The 18,663-nt window shown below is 39.5% G+C and overlaps 1 protein-coding gene across 1 annotated transcript; it reads right to left on the minus strand.

The window, feature by feature from the left end:
- Positions 1 to 252: 252 nt before the first annotated feature.
- Positions 253 to 18,541, minus strand: LOC140933697 (tRNA (34-2'-O)-methyltransferase regulator WDR6-like). Its single transcript, XM_073383307.1, has 20 exons — positions 18,408 to 18,541; positions 16,925 to 17,020; positions 15,019 to 15,115; positions 13,858 to 14,040; positions 12,870 to 13,288; positions 11,556 to 11,799; positions 10,905 to 11,125; positions 9,981 to 10,339; positions 9,347 to 9,505; positions 8,809 to 8,886; positions 8,610 to 8,708; positions 7,489 to 7,590; positions 6,587 to 6,650; positions 6,169 to 6,228; positions 5,497 to 5,953; positions 4,292 to 5,166; positions 3,572 to 3,715; positions 2,771 to 2,856; positions 1,463 to 1,551; positions 253 to 532 (listed from the first exon to the last, which is right to left on the minus strand). Exons 1-20 carry the CDS (start codon positions 18,499 to 18,501, stop codon positions 463 to 465), a joined length of 3,996 nt encoding a protein of 1,331 aa, XP_073239408.1. The 5' UTR covers positions 18,502 to 18,541; the 3' UTR covers positions 253 to 462.
- Between the last annotated feature and the right edge of the window lie 122 nt (positions 18,542 to 18,663).

Here is an 18,663-nt window from a genome sequence, read left to right on the forward strand (position 1 = left end):
TTTATATCGTAGTCGAGCAGCGGCGAAATGTAGCAATCTCGACCCCAGAGCTCTTTTCCGCATGACTTGTGCGCGGAGTCAGAAGCGTAAGTACAGGGGTTGAGAATTAGAAATGTACAAAAAAGTGTGATGCACGTGCAAAGTTGTTGTTTTGCTAATTAAACCTATTGCTTTTTGACGTTCTCGTTGCCGTCGCCGTAGCCGTCGCCGTCGTCGGACCTGAGTTCTCCAGTAAAATGTTTGAACCCACGAGTCATTTCATAAGTAAGAAGAGCATGATCGTACGGGTGAGCGTAGTTCTGAATAGTCTCAGGTTGGTTTTCCACGGCCAGGCCAAAACTTAGGGTCTTAAAATAACTGAGAAAGAATGTACAGCCTTTCTAGCCACGGCTTGACTTTCGTGTGGCTAGGATAAGCCACACAAAAATGGTGGTCCCGTCTCCATTAGGAGAGCGGAAACTTTCATTCTTTTCCAACGAGACAAAATGTCTGTAAACCAACTCCACAAACTCCCGCCAAAACGCATTCGTCCCTGTAAAAAAAATAAACAAGTTAGGAAAAGTATGAGTGAGTGTGCCACCATAACGAAATGAAGTATAAACTTCTCAGCTTTGGCCTTAACTCTAAATATGTGATTATCTGCTGACGGCAATTTTAGGCAGATACAACTGCCCGAGGAACTTGTATTTCTTGTTTTTTTTTTTACCAGATATAAGCAGAGTATTAACAAGTTAGTATTTTCTTTAATTCAGTCACAAGGGTTCTAGTAACTAGAGCCGGTTGTTAACGAGAATGGTCTGTCGCAAGCGACCGCCTGTAAAACCTCTTGAGGATGGTCGCTCGAGCGGTTTACTGCGCTTTTCACAAACATGCGAACTCTAAAGTTTAAAGGCCGCCTTCACAATTGCGTTTTTCGCTGCCGTCAATCATAATTATGATCACAAGCAACGAACCTTGAAACACAGAGACACACGAAACGGATCGAAATCTACCAATCACAAATCACAAACCATGCCCTTTTGAACCCGTTAAAGTAAAGTATTGTTTCCTAAGAGGTCCGTTAAGATGATTGACGGCAGCAAAAAACGCAATCGTCAGTTGGCTTTTGAACTTCAGAATTCGCATGTTTGTGAAAAGCGCAGTAAACGCCCCGTCCACACGAACCAGATAAAAAATATGCCGTTTCAAAAATGTCCGTATTCATGTGGACATGGCCTTAGAATTCCCTATGCGGCATACTTCTACCGCGTCATCAACTTTTCCCTTTACCTGTCGTTTACTGTTCATTCTGTCCATTTTATTGAAAGAAAAGCACGAGGTTTCATGTCAGTTTTATCCATAAGAATTATTTTTAACAGTATTTATCAGTTCATTTCTTAACTTGAGAAATTTTCAATTTGGATCGGATTTTATTCCGTTGGCCCCAAACGTGATTCTAAGTTGGCTGAATATTCTGGAATACCTCTCGCCCCAGACCTCCAAATCCTGGACATCGGCAATGTCCACCACCTCTACAGTGAGTTGACGGAAGGCAAATAGTGGGGGCGAAACCTGTTATTGAACATAAACAAAAAAGACAAACAACACAATATGAACATATGTTGAGAAAAACTAACGACAATCAACGCATGAATCTAGGAGAACGGTTTTCGATTATAGTATATCACTCTAAATATATGATAACTGAATAATCTCTTGACACGGCAATGCGAGTCATACGAGTCATACAGAGAGAGGAAAGTAGTGGCTCTAAAAGGTCAGAATAACTTACATGCCATATGCTGAGGCTTAGTCTTATCCTTGCTTTTAATCTTTTTATCCCTTATTTTTGTATATGGTAAAGTGGGACAGAGTATAAAACAAAGGAAAATAACATTTTGCACCAAGGATAAAATTCAACCACAATACTTAGCTATTTTTCCGTCTTCCCTTCCCATGAGGACCCGCACGCGCCTCAACCTAATCCCCCAATCTTCTCTCACCCCAAAAAACACTTAAATAGCGAATGGGTACGAGTCTGAGGTTTATATTGGCAAAACAACAATTTTGCACGCGCATCAAGCTTTTTTGTAACATTTCTTTGCCGTCACTGCACAAGAAACTTCCGAATTTCACGTTAATACAGGACGTGAACACAAGACAATTTTTTTCTTTTTCTCTTTGTGAACTAAGTTACAGTCCTTTAGAATTCAACCCCTGAAAAAAAAATCGCCAACATTTTGCAAATTAAAAGATTTGGAATAAGGGTGATGAAGTTTGAAAAAGCGCGAATTCACTTTTTGGGTGGGGTCTTCGTTGTTAGTTCTCCCTGCCCTGAGTTCCTGGGTTCTTGAGTGAGGGTTGCGGTTACCTGCAAATAACCTGACCTCTAAAAGTGTGTATGTTGTGGTCTCATTCGCTCAGCACTGAGCCGATACCGTCAGAGCGGATAGATCACCACACCGGGGACAACGATCTCTACGACTCTTTACGAACAGTGCCTAGGTTTTTGAACGTCCCAAATAATTTTATATACGCAAGGGCTGTCAGACGGGGCGTACGTTTTATCGTCCTTATCCGAAACGTCTAGCCGTCTAACCGTTTGCAGTCGATGGCATTACACTTGATTCTTGAAGGCAGCACTTTCTCCTCAACTACGGTCTACCCCGAGCGTTGGTCTCTGAGTGTTGGCTTTCAACACGCGAAACTCCCGCTAATACCGCTTAGGCAAAGAAAAATGCCATAAAACTGCTCGAGAACTTAAACTCGTGATAAGAAAATCGGTAAATACCTGATCTCCGTTAGCCAACTCCCACAAAGCAAGTCTTTGATCGACAGAAGACGAGATTATTAATCCACTTCTCAAAGTCTTTACTCCTGTAACATAAACACACGATTCTTTGATACCGCTACACTTGGTTTAAATGAGTTTTCCAGTGATTAAAAGTGGAGGCAAACAAGAAACGCTTTAATCCGCCTTGGGATACTTTAAACTGTTTGACAGTTTTACCTTTCGCGTCTACCCAGTTGCCATTTGAGTACTGATCAGATGTGTTCTACACGCGACAGAAAAATGGGAAATTAATTTAATTTACACGCATGTGGGAAGGAAAAATTGGTAGAATTCAATCATTCAATCAAACCAAGAAATTTACGATAATCAAAAAAGTAATTGTCATTTTCACTGTCTACATTGTGATACCTTTCCGGTACCCTGCTATTTCACCTTCTCGTCTCAAACATTACTTAAAACATTTGTCTTTTTTAAACCGCAAATTTTGAATTCGCCCCAAGTAAGGGAATTCGGGAGACTTTTGCTTAAGAAATCCAGAATCCTGGCTTTGGAATCCGGAATACAGCTCAAGAAATCCGGAATCTCACTAAAGATTGGAATGCCGAGTCCAAGTTCCAGTTGACAAAGACTGTCATGCAGTACCTGGAAACCGGAATCCAAGACCGCCTTGGATTCCCTTATATGGAGCGAGTTGAATTCACTTGTCAAAGCAACTTTGTCACGTAAATGGATCGACCCAGATCCCCCAGGAAATATAACGCGCTAACGTTGACGCACGTGGCATGCACGTGTTGTTACCTGTTACTGATGACGTATGAGCTGAAGACTCAGTTATCTCGCGTATCACGTGAACCTCGGTGACGTCATTGCTGTCCAGTTTCAAAGTGAATTGTGCCGCATACAGTGCGCTGTCATCTCCACCACTGACCAGCAAATACTCTCCTAGAAATAAAACAAAATAACGGAATGAACGTGGCTTTGTCTTTCTTCTGATCCATCCACTTTCCGTTCAATAGTCACACTCAAACTTCCAGCACGGTGGGAAGTTCTGGAAGATCATTGGATGACTAGTGTGCGTTAATAAGTATAACAAACGATTTTCTCGAATTTAATATTTGGTGCACTTTATACATTAACTTTATTTAAATTTACAAATATCTTTTTCTTGAAAACTTATTTCGAAATTTTACACAGCCGTCGAACGTCCCGTTAGAGACCACCCAAAATGCGAAGATTTAGTAGTCGGTTACCATAGTCAAACCACAGGAGTTCTCTTCCAAGAAGAGGATCCGCCAAAAAACCATCACCTCCAAAAGAGGTTGCGGTCGTTTACAAGAGGTGACCGTTTAGGGCTTTTATTGGGAAAATCATGGTGTCTTGGATGGAACATGAAGGTTAGACTCTACTAAAATATGTTTCCCGCAATTTAACTCACTATTGCCCTTCACCGGTCCTGGTGGAGAGGTGACCGTTAGCTGAACAGGAACTGTACCTATCCTCACAATAACATTAACTTACCATTGATATTTGTGAGCGAGAGTGCATTTACCCCGGATTGGTGACATTTGAACACGTGGGTTGGAGGGGGAAGAAATGTCTGTACCAGAGGTAGGCAGGAAAAGTCACTTTGCTCCTTAAACGCTGAGTCAAGTGCTGGATTATCCTGCAGTTGTGTTGAGCAGGGTTGATTTTGCGGTACCACGAATGCAACATTAACAACAGCATTTTCCTTCTTATCTGTTTCTGAAACTTCGTCTCCAGTCAACGTTTGGATGTTAGCAAGGTTCTTGGAGTCTGTCTTTTCGGTTCGCTGTTCTACTCGGCCACAATTAGCCATCTCAGATGAGGCGTTTACGTCTGCTTCAAAATCGGCCAAATTCTCTTCTTTAAATACAACTTCACTACATTTACCTGAAGAAAAATTTCCGTTTTGTTGGGCATTTTCTGCAGCTTTTAAACTGTCTGTGGTCAAGCGTTCCTCGCTAGAAAATGAAGTCACGCTCTCCGAGGTTGTGTGACTTTTATCACCATTTTCTGATGAAACACTAGCTTCAAATGTGTTCTTTTCACTTGATTTATTAATAACATTTCCCCTGTCAACTTCAAGATTTTCCACGTCACACTCAATGCTAGCTTCGCTTTCTGTTACATTCCCAAATGTTTCGACCTGTTCGTTGATTGGAGTACAGCATTCCCTTATATGGCTTAACAGTAACGTAGTGATGTCCCAGCAGGAAATCCTTCCAGCCGTGTCCCCCGCGAACATCATGACCAGCGGCCTTTCACCACTGAGACAATCAATCACGTGGTTGACCGTGAGAACACAGCGTCTGAGGTACTGGGACTGAGCCAGAAGGAAGAACTTGTTTTGCTGTTCGTAAAAGGCGAAAACCCTAAAAGAAAGAAACAGAGACGCATTTAGTTAAACATATATCAAGCCGGTTTTTTAAAACGTTACCGCCGAAAAGACTTCTTCCGTCAAGCAGTTTTTTTGGGCCAAAACTGCCTCCAAAGAAGCCAACATAAAAACTAAGAGTGCAACCATTGCTTTTTTCTCGTCTCCTTTCTTCCTACTAGCTCTTTCTTTTTCTCCTTTCCTTTCACTTCACTGGTGTGATTTTCGAGCTTATCGGGCGCAAAAAACTTGCCTTTTGGCCCTTTTCCACTCAAATGGCTGCAAATTTTGTTAGGTTTGTAAAAGGCAAAGAGGGAATACTACACACCTGACGAAACCATCTGAGCAAGCTGCCATTACGAAGTACAATGTTTGAGACTTGTCTATCAAGTCTTGACTTGACGATTGATTGATAATCTCCACCGCATTTAATGTCGTCAGAGACATAAATCTTATCTCGGACAAGGATGCTAAGTCTTGTTTCCTCCGCCTGCGACGATGATTACTGAAGGAGAACGAATATTCTCCCAAGAAAACCATCGGAGATGTTATGGTATCACTATGACAACCCTCGGTGTCAACATCAATGAGTGACAGGTTGAGACGCCAGCATCTAAGTGACGCGCGACCTCCGCCAGAGAAGAGGAGGAGACTGCTGGTCTTGTCTTTGCTGGCGCTTGGTTGAAACTGTGATAGAGGACGTTTTGTTACGCTTAAAGCTTTAACACCTGATATGTGACCATGGGCGGTGAAAAATGGCGAGGTCAAGCCAGAGGAGCGATTAGCTGATGTGTAAACTATTGTTAAGAGAAGCAATAACCAAAAAAAATCGAAAAACAGACAGCTAAGACGATATAAATTAACATCACAGAAGACAATCACAGGTTTTATATTATCTAGTAATCCGCATTGAAAAAATCATCATCTATCCCGAATCATGTCTGGGATAAAAGATGAGGAGTTTTAGAACATTTTACCCTTGTAATACTGAAGAGGATACAGATAATTAGCTTGATGTTGGCATCTTCGCTAGCTGTAGCCAAGACGTCACAGATTTCTCCTGTAAAAACAAAACAAAACAAACAAGTTAAGAAAAAATGTAAGGGAATGGTTAAAACTTCAATTCTTTTGGAAATATCAATTTCTTGTCAAGTGTAAAGTAAAGACAAAGATACATCTTCAGTGGACGTACATTTGTAACATCGGATTCTGGCTAAAAATATGCGGTACCGTTGTGGATTTGAAAAGAGCATCAACACTCCTGCATCTCACCGGCCTTTTAAAATGATTACAGCAACTAACAAACTTGACATTAAACATGGTGAAAACACGAGAGCTGTTTAACAACAGTCCACGCTGTCTATAAGTCGCTCTTGCAACAACAAAAGTTTTAATCATATAAATCCATGGCAAAATACCTTTCCGTGTCACAAAGGAGTCTATATGACGAAGGCACGTGGCTTCCCGTCCATGAAATCCTGGCTAAATGAGAAACATTTGCATCAGTACAGGTAAATAAGACGTAAGTCGTTCACTTTCCGGCGACAACAACACTATCATTTCCAAATTCCACTTTGAATAAGGGTATAAGGGAATTGTCCATGGATGTCATATGTTAACTGATGACGTATGGAGAGAACGCTACAAAGAATTATATATAGCCTGTTCCTCGTGCTAGGAATATGGACAGCACCGCAACGTGGCGCACGAATGTAAAATCGTCCAGGTGCGAATGGGGAGCTCAAGCAGCGACGTTTTTGAGCGACGCATGTCAACTGGAAGTGAGCCTTTTTCTCTTTTAATAAGCCTTGACGCATCCATATTTGCATTGCCAACAAGTATCTTAATTCTTATAGAGACGATTTGCCCAAAAATTTGTTCAAAATCACGGCTCAAGAGTGCAAAAAAAACGTCGCTGTTTAAAAACCCAATTTTTTATCGCGCGCCTTTTCTCCCGACCCGGCTGACCGCCCCTGCTGGGTCTCCAAGGATGTGCACGACTACGACGTGAAAATACCTAATTTCACGTCATAGTTTTGCACCGAACTTCGGTACCGTCTTTTAGAATTCAACTCTAGAAAAAATTGCCAACATTTGACGAATTGAACGAGATGGAATAAGGGCAATTAAGTTTGAACCAGCGCAAATTCACTTTTTCAAGTGACCTTTCGTAGCCGTTGTCTTCTTACTGTTATGGCCTAAACTCGGAACGCAATTAGACGACGCATACTATAAAAAGTTAGTGAACCAACAGCAAACATCGCTGTACTCGACTTTTCCTCACAATCTGGGTGAGCAAAATAAAACTGAAAAAGCTTACCTTTAACACTGCCTTCTTCACTTCACTTGGAAAAGCAATTTCATGCGTGTAAATCATCGAGTCTTTGATAAAGGACAACACCGCTCCAGAAATGGAAACATCCTAATAACACCATAGATAGGTAATTTAAACGAAACTTCGACGGAGTTTGATAGTTTGCCAAGTCCAAAATTTGAAAGTTATTTGCTGTAACATAAGGAAAGGCGAAAAATAACTAAAACTACTTCGCCTGGTTAAAGCAGACCTTTTCTGAACCAATCCCCTCCCCACCCCCCCCTCCCACACACACACACACAGGCATGTTTCTCTCTTGCAAAGTCTACGCAAGTGTCCTCCGGCAGTGTTTTAATCTAGTTTTAAGGGGCCTCCCTGTGTTCTAGTACACTAATTACTGTACATATGCAATGTAACAATGTTATTTCGTTGGAACCACAATTTACATGCGCTTAAGATAGAATTGTGTTTGTTCACCTGCAAAACGACAGTTTTGGTATTTGCTTTGTCCAGACATCATGTCCGACAAAAGGTTAGTTTTCTTTGAGTATAGTCCGATGACCGATTCTTCTTTGCAGCTCGGTGACTGAATTAATGCTACTTTGCCTTAGACTAATAGACGTATTCTTGACCCATTACACAATAGGGACAGAGTGTTATTTCATGGTCGATAGAGAGGAGAAGTCAAGTCTTTATGTCACCTTGCCATAGTAGCAAAATTTCTGGACGACAAACCGAGAACGTCACTTAAAAAGTGGATTCGCACTGTTTCAGACTTCATTAACCTTATTCAGTTTCATTTAATATATCAAATTTGGCGAAATTTTCTGTGGTTGAATCCGAAAGGACTGTATCTAAGTTTAGAAAAAGAAAAAGGAAATTTTTGCGTTGTGTTCACCAACTCCGTAAAGCGGGCGCGTGAAAAGTTCATGTCGCACTCTTGCAACGACGGCAAAGAAATGTACAAAAAATACGTGATGAACGTGCAAAGTTGTTTTGCTCATTAACCTTTTTCCTTTTTTGCCGTTCTCGTTGCCGTCGCCGTCACCGTCGCCGTCGCCGTTGCTTAAGCTTCCTATTGTTGAGATCCAGAAATTTTGCTTCCATGGTAACGTGCCGTTATTTACCGACTCTTTCAGGGCTAGGTCCCAGACTCTATGAGCCCCACCGCACTTAACTCTCCACAGTATCTCATTACGTTCTACGCTCCACAAAACGAAATACGCCTGCACAGAGAGACAAAAAAGAAGAAATAAAATACAACGTTTTTATAAAGCAGTTTCTTTGATGCATTGGCTAAAAAAGACGGTTTTAATTCAGACTTACAGCATGGAAACCCGCTATAAGAAGTTGTCCATTTGCCGTGAATATCAGTCGCTCCAGCCAGTCAAAACCTTTAAACACCTAACACAGATAAAACAAAATGAAACTGCCCCAGTAAGAGAAAACTGACAGACAGGTTTTACACTACATTCAAGTGAACTTTAACACGTGTTTTCATTCGCGCTAGATTTGTAATGAAAAAAATCACCTTTTTCGAGGAGGCGAAATTTTAAGCCGTTTTTAACTAGTCAGTTTTTTAAATGTATTATTGAATGATGCATTAACCGCCCCACGTAAGGGAATCCACATTCAGGAATCCTGGAAAATTTTGCTTGTGGAATCCTGAATCCCACTAACGTTTTGAATCCAGAATCCAAATTTTACTAACAAATACTTGAATCCGGAATACACGGAGTGGGATGCAGAATCTTTGACTCCCTTACATTGGGCAACACTAAGCTGCTTACGAAAACACGAGGTCATACGTTCAGAAAGACACAAAGAGCATAAATTATTGTGTAAGAATTACAAATTTTTCTACCTTTTTAGTGTCAATAACCTCCAGTTTGTTGTTATGCACTCTTAGTTGCCTGTAAACGCCGTCTCTGCCCGATGAGTAGATGGTGCTGTTATGGAGACTAAGATGACTAACGCCTGCTTTACCATGAATAAGAGGAAGAGAATGCGATGGAGCAATTGGCTTAAAAACAAACAAAAGGAAAAATTTAACGTCCTATCTATTAGCTGCTGGCCTACATTCTGTTATACTGCCCAGTGCCCTGCCTAGTAACGTTGAATGAACTGGTCCATAGTAGTATAGGATGCACCAAATTATCCAAATTCGGAAACCGAAACCGAATTTACATAAGCAAAACAGCTCTTTCTAGCACTATACATAATTTGTTACCTTCCCCAATCCCCTTCCTTCTGCCTCCACAATTCAGATAATTCGGTGCACCATATAATACTAGTTGTTAATACCGGTAAAATGAACTTTCCTCAAGAAGCCGGTTTAAATCTGGCTTTTTCAAAAACTAAAATGGCACAGACATTTTACAGACTTACAAAGCTCTAGCATTAACGTAGCGGTCTAGCAGTTTTCACAAAAATGGGAAATTTTTATAACAACAAATTTTGTCAAACAGAGTTTCAGTAAACATTATCTTGGCAAGTACCTTTTCAGAAGAAGTGGAGCATCTAGGATCAAACAGATGAAGGGAACCTTTTCTGTCCCCACATACTAATAACATAGACTCTGCTGTCCAATTTAAATTGTCAGAGGTTCGTTTTGTTGAAGGATTTGGGAATATTTCAATGGCTGTGACCCAGCGTTGCTTGGAAGGTGGTAAGATAAACGATCGCAGAGGAGAAACAATGAAGACAGGAACACTGTGAACATGTTTAATATTCCACCAAGTCATTTGTCCTTCTGGCCCACAGGAAAAGAGGTACTGGCCAGAATTCTGACTGCTCCAGAGAAGATTATGAACCTTGCCTGAGTAAGCAGTGAGTTCCATACAGGGATGATTGAAATCTGTAGGGAGGGTGCAAGGTTTATTTAATAATAATAATGATGATGATGATGATGATGATGATGATGATAATCAACAATCAAAAAATCAATTCAAATTTGAGTCTTGTTTTATAAGACTTTGAATTTTTTATGATGGTTGGATATACACCAAGTTCTATTTTGCATTTGTGTGGACCTAGACAAAGTCAAGGTCAATAAAAGGAAAAATGAATGAGGCCAATATCCACCCTTATTGACCAAACAAGCTTGTCAATAAAGAATTAATTATAAGGCAAAAAAGAGAACTTTTACTAGTGGGACCGGAGCAGGAAATCCCAAGTAGGCAAGATGTGCCTATCTTGCCCACTTGCGTAGCCAATCAGAACACAGGATTCACTTTATAATGCCTACTCACGGATTCAGCCATATAAAAAAAAAAAAAACAAAACACATTCATCATCAAAGTCACATCAAAGTCTCCTCCTTTTCTAACTGTTTCTTTTAAAACCTCTCAGTAAGCTACAAATAAGCTACTTGGTTACTTTTAATTGGACAACATTAAAACAAGAAAATGCTATATATTCACCTGTATCTTGAAGTTTAATATTTCCCTGTAAATTTCCAAATGCAATGACCTTACGACTGGGAGACAAGGCTAGAACACTATACAAGGAATAGTTTGGATCTTTCAATAACAATTTCCACTGATCCTTTGTGGTTATGCTCTCTGTGTTTGAACAAGTATGGGAATCATCTCCTTTACCAATCTGATTATCTTTCTTTGACCAGCTATACTTATACAAACACCTGAGCAAAAACAAATGGACATGCATGTTAATAGAATAAACCAGACACTTACAAGAAATAGTTTTTTTGTTGAACCTCTGTGCAGATAATTCCATGCACCCAGTCTCAGCTAAAAGCCACCAACCTACAATGGCCACTACTTTTGTCCTGGCAGACAATGCATACCTTAACTCCTCTTTTAACTAAAGTTCGTTATTTGGTGGTTTTTGTTACGTCAATGATCTTAGTGTGGGTGAGATTTATGCAAATTACAACCCAATGCTCTTACCCAGCTTCAACAAATGGCCCCTTCAAGAAGCTGACAAGCAAATCATATATCTTGTACAAGACTTAACAATCAAAATCATGCCTTGTTGGGTGGCACATACCCATTAAGGCCAAATAAGGGAGTGTCTCCCCCACATCAGGAGGGCACAACACTGTTACTTACCCTTCATTTGTCATCACTAGCAAGTTGGATAGGTCAAGTAAACTGACATATCTTGGGTAATCCTTTTTATTAGTTTTCTGTGATCTAGAGGCTGTGTTGTCCGATGGCAAACATGTCTCTGTTGATGTAGTCCTGCTATACTGATCAGAGCTAGATAATGGCCACAGCCGAATGCTCCCATCTCCACCACCAGTGACAATGAGATCTTCACTTTGATTGACAGCAAGACTCCAAATATTGCGACCTGTCATAAGCATACATGTAGTTAAATACCTGGGTATAGTGATGGGAGAAGATTTATTATTTTAACGTCCACAACAACAAGATGGCAAAACTCACTCATGTGCATTTAAAGAGAAAAGCACCCTAAAGATGCTGCTCTGTTATGAAGTTTTGTTATCACACTTGTTCTTTCAGACCGTTGGATTGACATTCACTATTTTATTGGTACAGTCCATGCTTTTTTATTGGATACCTTTATAAGCTCTACTTACAGCTGCCTTGTCAAAACCCTGTTTGATACAGACCTCTGCTTACAACAGTTAACTCCAATTTGCTTCAGGAAGCTTCAGGGGCACCCAAAAACGGTTTCCTCTTAAAAACATTGAAAACACTTTTTAGGCTATCCTGAGTACTTTTTAGATCTCTAGAAATGCATTCTAAGCGGTGCTACAAAATTTGTACCTGTTCGGTCATCCTAGGGGGACTTGAGTATTTTTAAAATTACAAGGGCTTTAGTATTATTTTCCTGAAAATTTTAGATGCAATTTAATGTATTATGAAAGGGAGAATTTTTTGGATTCATCTCTCAATCACAGTTTTGAATCCGAAAATTTTAGGTTTCCTTTTTGTATGAAAAATAGCCTAACCTGGGCAGTGAAATGTGAAAAATTAAACCTCAGAAAGTCGTAAGAATTTATAAGATAAGCTTCAAAAATGTACATGAATTCATCTAGAAATATTTAGCCATCTTCAAGTGATAGGATATTCTAGGCAATATTTGCTTCTCCGAACAGATATTTTACAGAAAGCAGTTGTTGGGTGCCTCTGGAGTTTTGACTCTATTACATGCAGTTTTCCGCTTAAACATCTGGACATGAGTGTGAATTATGTGGCAACAGCAATTATGTAAAATGGTCTCCAGGGCATATGGTACCCAGGATTTGGGTTGTCAAAAATGGTTTTAAGTAGAACAACAATCTACGTAAGTACATTTAGATGGCACTGGTCCTGGAGATCATTTCCCTCACCCCCTTCTACATTCTTCCAATTAGTCACGGGTCAGGGTGGTGCCCTTAAAATGACACAACGTACCTGTATGTCCCCTGTGTGTTTTCACAATGTTTCCATCATAGCTCCACACATTGCAGACTAAGTCCTCACCAATACTGACAAAACATGTCTCTAACAACTTGGCATCCCAGACTCTTGCTGTATGCCCATAAACTACAAGAAATGGCTCCACGCAGCCATTTGTCTCTAAAGACTTTAAATTTGGAATCTTCCACAGGCGAATGCTCCTGTCATCTGAAACAGAGCTAAGAAGAGTTCCTGCTTTGTTAAAATTTATTGAAAATATGACACCCTCATGTCCTGTGAGTCTATGGAGCACAAGAGTCTTGTTCTGTTCATCTTTTTTACCATGTACTTTCCAAAGAAGAATTTGATTAAATACCGTTCCAGAAGCAAGAAATAAGTCATCCAAATGAGATCCAAAGAACTGAGCGGAGTATCTTTGCAGAAAAAACATCTGTTAAAGAAAACTGTCTTGATGGATTCATATTTTCAATTATGAGTGCTGGATGTGAAAATTTTAAGGCCATCTCTCCTACTTCTAATATTGGTAAAGGGCACACAGTGTACTCAGGGACTCAATGGGATTCAAACCAAGTGCATTAGTGCTGCACAGTGCTCTACCAACTCAGCCATGAAGACCAATACATTAGGCACAGGCCAATTTGTTGAGTTCATTTTAACCAATGAAAGGAATAAAATGTAGAATAAAGATGATGTGAATTGTGGAAATATCCTGGTACTTAAGTATTTAGTATTTAAAGATTTTAGTATTTCAGTGATAGTTGTATTTAAGTTTCATCGTGTGAATGTAATTATGCACCCTATTGAAATAAAGTGTCATTCATTCATACAAATCTAAATGAAGATATGACCATCGCAGTGTTAATTAATTGCAAATATTCATGCAATATTGAATTTTTGCAATATATTGCTTACATTGCAATAAGCACTGTGATGGTCATATCTTTATTTAGATACTTAATTCATTTTTGGTAGACAAAGATACAGTATACAGGGCTCCTCACACTCAGCAATTAACTGCTTTGTACTGCTTTCCCAGTCCCAACGCCACACAGCATTGTGAGCTGTTGCTATAGCAATGTATTTTGGCAAGTCTTCTTCACTGTAGAGCCAATGAGCATCCCATATTAGATCAGGAAATGTTTGAATATCTGTTGCAGCCTTGACACTGAGATAAGACAAAAAGTGTTTTTCAGTATTACTTTAAAATGTAAAGAAGATCACCGGAACAGGGCTGTCACTAAAATGTCAAGTAGCTGAAAATATGAAATTACTGTAGTAGGCGGGGAGTTTAACAGCTAGGAAGTGTTTTGGATATTATTTCCTTTTGTTTTCTACAAGAATAGCCAGAGCTTATGCTTTTAGTTGCCCGGGTAGATCCCCGGTCCCAGCCTTTAGTGACAGCCCTGTCACCGATGCAACTCATGCTGTAAGTTGTGAAAAGAAAGTCTGGGATTTGGCCCTGACCTCTGTGATCCCAGTTTAGGTGGACCGGGAGTTGGTCAATAAATTGGTTCGTAATGTACCTGGGAAAAATGAAGATGAAAAGATGAATATATGAATTTCATGTGTTTGAACCGCAGAAAATTTTATCGTCACTTTGGGTCACTACTTCATGAAATACTTTAACTGAAGGAAATAAATGTTGTTGTTGTTGCTGTTGTTGTTATCACACCTACCAAAGACCATTTCATTTACCTATAATTCACACCTAGGTAAATGATGCAAGTTGTCGCAATCAAACATTGTGATGTGAAGTGCATCACGCCTTCGAGCATAAATACTACAGAAAAATTTGTGTGTGCCGTGGACTCAGAAATGACAAATGCCTCCATTAGAAATGAGCTTGAGTCCTGGAAGGATGGTTGTTGAACACAGTAGTTTGGAGGAAACTCAACAAGAACCTGGGAAAAGATCACCAGGGTAGGTCAAGAAGGAGATGGGAAGTTGCATCAATGAGAGGCTTAGATACACCATGATTGAAGCTGGGAGAATCACATTCTGTACCAAGCTGTGAATGCTGCCACATCCTGATTTGTGACCATTTCATTTACCCACTCACGCCTGTCCCAACCATACTTGCCCATGTCCCTTGTATCACTTATGACATAACCAGATTTGAAAAAAACTCTAGAGCTCAACTTACCTATAGCTACCAGACTGAGTAGCACTCTCTTGCAAACTGACAACTCTGATAGCCTTTTGTCCAAAAATCACCACCAACTTACCATACTTCTGTTCAACTATGCAAAGGAGAGGATAAACCAAAAAAACATTAGGATGAAAAATAAATTTGATGGCATGAAAATGAGAACTGTCTGACAAAATATCTCTGTATGGTAAGACCACAATCAACAAAATAAATAATCAACCTTTGTACTTTACTTGGTTGAACAAATATATAATTCACACAAGGCCTAGGATTATAAATTTGTAGTGTGCAGCAGGAGCATCATGCTTGGATTGAAGTGGCCTGCAAACATGGGTGGCCCACGTATATTTCTATGTACTACAGTCAACTCCCTCTAAGATGGACACCTTTGGGACCGGCAGTAAGTGTCCGTCTTAGAGAGATGTCCGTCTTATAGAGAGTCAAATGAAGGGAGTAAAGAAAGGCAGGGACCAACTCTAGGTGTCTGTTTTAGGGAGGTGTCCGTCTTATAGAGGTGTCAGTTAAGAGAGAGTCGACTGTATATCTGTTGGTGTCTGGAATGACATCATCAAGCATCAAACTTGACCTGCTGTTTTTGAGGCCATTTACGTGTTCAAAAAAGGCTTTTTGCAATAGATTTTGGCAGTAGAAAGATTTAACAGAGAACCTTGAAGCAATTTGGACCATTAGCTTCAAAATAAGAGTGAAAATTGAGATTCAGGAGTGTCTCTCACTTAGCAGACAAGTTTGCTTCCGTTGCAAGTTTTGTGTGTCAGAAGTGCATTTCAGTCTGGCTTTATACCATCAAAAACTTTCAAGAATGTTTCTTTGAATTCATGTTTATACACTGATGCAAAACCACAATGAACTTGGCACTTCCCCGCCAATGGATCAATTAAGACTTGTTTCAGCTCTGTACATTGATCCAGAGTTGAATTTGCAGCCAAACTTGCTGGGTTTTTTTCCATTTTTGCGACCAAAAAAATGCTTTGCAATACACATGTAAAAATAAAATATGACAATGAAGCAAAAAAAGGAGACAAGAAAGAAAGAAAGAAGTAGGAGCCCTCATAGCAGGACATTCACGCCTGGTCACCCAACCAGTTCTTAAGGTCTTGGTAAAGGAAAACGAGGTGCCCACAGAAAAAAATTCTAGTTGCGCGAGTATTTTCGCTGCAAAGGCAAGTTATATATCAAATTAAAGCTAAAAGACTCAATTACCTTATAAAAGATTTTATTTTATCCAATTTCAAAAGGCGCTTAAGTTTTTTGCTCTCAAACTCAGAGGTATCGAGTTTACTGCTGAAGCTCCAGCCCTTTCGCGTTTATTGCATCTGATTGACAGATAAATGACCTAAAAAAGGGTGTGAGGAATTTTCCGATTTCCCTTTGTAACTCATTTTATGTCACTTTCTTTGCCTAAATCGCGCTCGAGATTTGACTTTTTAGTTTGAAATGCAATAATTCCGCTAATACAAGACATATGCAAATTTCCTCACACCCTTTTTTAGGTCTTTTATCTGTCAATCAGATGCAATAAAAAGGAAGTGAATATTTAACAACGCGAAAGGGCTGGAGCTTCAGCAGTAAACTGGATACCTCTGAGTTCGAGAGCAAAAAACTTACGCGCCTTTTGAAATTCGATGAAATAAAATCTTTTATAAGGTAATTTAGTCTTTTAGCTTTAATTTGATATATAACTTGCCTTTGTAGCGAAAATATTCGCGCGACTAGAATTTTTTTCTGTGGGCACCTTGTTTTCCTTTACCGAGACCTTAACCCAGCTGACAAGACTTAAATTAAAAGCTAGACCAAGTTTGCCAGAGTTTCAAGAAATATTTCTGACTAGTATTTTAATGAAAAGGACAACAAGCAATTCTCTAGCGCATGTAGTTTATACCTCTTATTCCATGTATCCTTGATCTTGTCAAAAGGCATTCATTAATCAACAAAATTCCTTTTGTCACTGAGTGTATATAAAGGAATGGTCCATTTCCTGTAAAGAAATAATGTTATGGTAGAACACGGAAGTTTTTCTGCCAGTCTATGCCAATTCACAGAAATTAATGGATTGCTTTTGATTGATAGATCTGATCTGGGCACTACATCATTTGGCATAAACAAGTGCCACTGAACAGGGTATGTTTTCAAGGTCTTGAATTTTAAACAGCATATACAATTTCTTTACTTGTATTTAGCATCTTGAACAGGGTGTCTTTTCAACTGGAAGCTTTTACAAGAGTGAATGTTGGTTATGACAGGCTAACATTTTTTCTAAAATGTCTAACTCCATGATGTTAGTTTGAAAAACTACTCAATTCTGTATGCAAAACTAAACAAATGAGGTTAATCAAATAAGGTCTATGTTTGTCTTAAACAGGCTAGCGAAATGAACAATATTTTTGTCTTAAACAGGGACAGGGATTAAAGGCCTTGGTGGCACACCCCTACCCAAACTTCCCTTGAGTACTCCCCCCCCTCCCGCTGCCCCCCAGATTCAATCATCAATTATCATCAATAGTCCATTGGACAGTTACAGGTTAAAACGACGCTGGAGTTGACCTTGTTTTGATCTCTACATCTACATCTATCGTTTTAATTCACAATGGTTTTCCCATACATGTGAATTGGCCAGCACTATAGTCACAGCTTATTAGATAAATAAATAAATAAATAAATAAATATAAATTACACAATAAACATGAATAATCCTGTTTAAATAGATATGCCAGGAAAGGATCACCTGTTATGACATACAACTAGGACTATTGTAGGTCCAAATCAATCTCTAAGATCGCACGCTTAAAGGCATTTAGAGTAATAACCTCAATAATATCATTGTTTAGGTTATTCCAGTCCTTCAAAGTTCATGAAACAAAACTAAACATGTAAACATTGCGAGATGCAGATAACTGAATAAACTTGTTTGGATAAAACTGCCTAAGTAAAAAGATAGTGTGAGATGAGGGGAACAGAGGACACCCTTGATACAACTCTTCCTGATTTATTATGTAAATCATGTTGTTCTTCTACTGGCTAATATTTTTTAAGCAAAATTTACATTAAAAATGGGAGAAGGGTTTGTATATCGAAACAAGGTCAACCTCAGCCTCACGTTCACTCAAAGTTAAGGCTAGGACACCAAGCCCACAACTATAAAAAGGCCTCCTATTGTTCAGGCCCTGGTATTACTTTCTTTATATTCAGCGGAGCAACAGCGAGTCCCACTATAGTTTTTACTGTTGGTTAGGTTAACCTGACAGTAAGCTTAAACGGTACTCATCTGGCCCAAACTGGTTGTCAATTTTTCAGTGTTAAACACTGAATTGTTCCTATCCAATAACACGTGAAAGAGATCTAAAGTCAATTTGTTTTTTTCTTACCTGAAATAATCAAATCTGCACCTAAAAACGCAACACTCGCAACTGGCGAGGTCAAATGATGCTTTTCCCATTCCCAATCGGGATTAATTGTCATAGTTTCCTCCAAAACCGAGACAAAATCGCCGCACTTTGCCTTCACTGTCTTGTAGATTCTCCCAGGCTTCGCCACCGTTTAGGCTCCAGGTCCCTTGTGCGTCGTTAGACGGCACTGCCTTGCGTGTCATTTGCGTGACAGACCATAGCCAAAAATGCGAGA

This window comes from Porites lutea, chromosome 4 (genome assembly GCF_958299795.1).
Source record: "Porites lutea chromosome 4, jaPorLute2.1, whole genome shotgun sequence".
Taxonomy (NCBI): Eukaryota; Metazoa; Cnidaria; class Anthozoa; order Scleractinia; family Poritidae; genus Porites; species Porites lutea.

Bases quoted from the DNA above. Each gene is read 5' to 3' on its own strand.
- LOC140933697 (XM_073383307.1), bottom strand. From the start codon at position 18,501: ATGACAATTAATCCCGATTGGGAATGGGAAAAGCATCATTTGACCTCG. The intron at 8,709-8,808 runs GTAAGTCTGAAT...CTCTCTGTGCAG, and splicing joins TTATAGCGGGTTTCCATGCT to GCGTATTTCGTTTTGTGGAG. The intron at 6,229-6,586 runs GTATTTTGCCAT...TTGTTTTTACAG, and splicing joins CTCCTTTGTGACACGGAAAG to GAGAAATCTGTGACGTCTTG.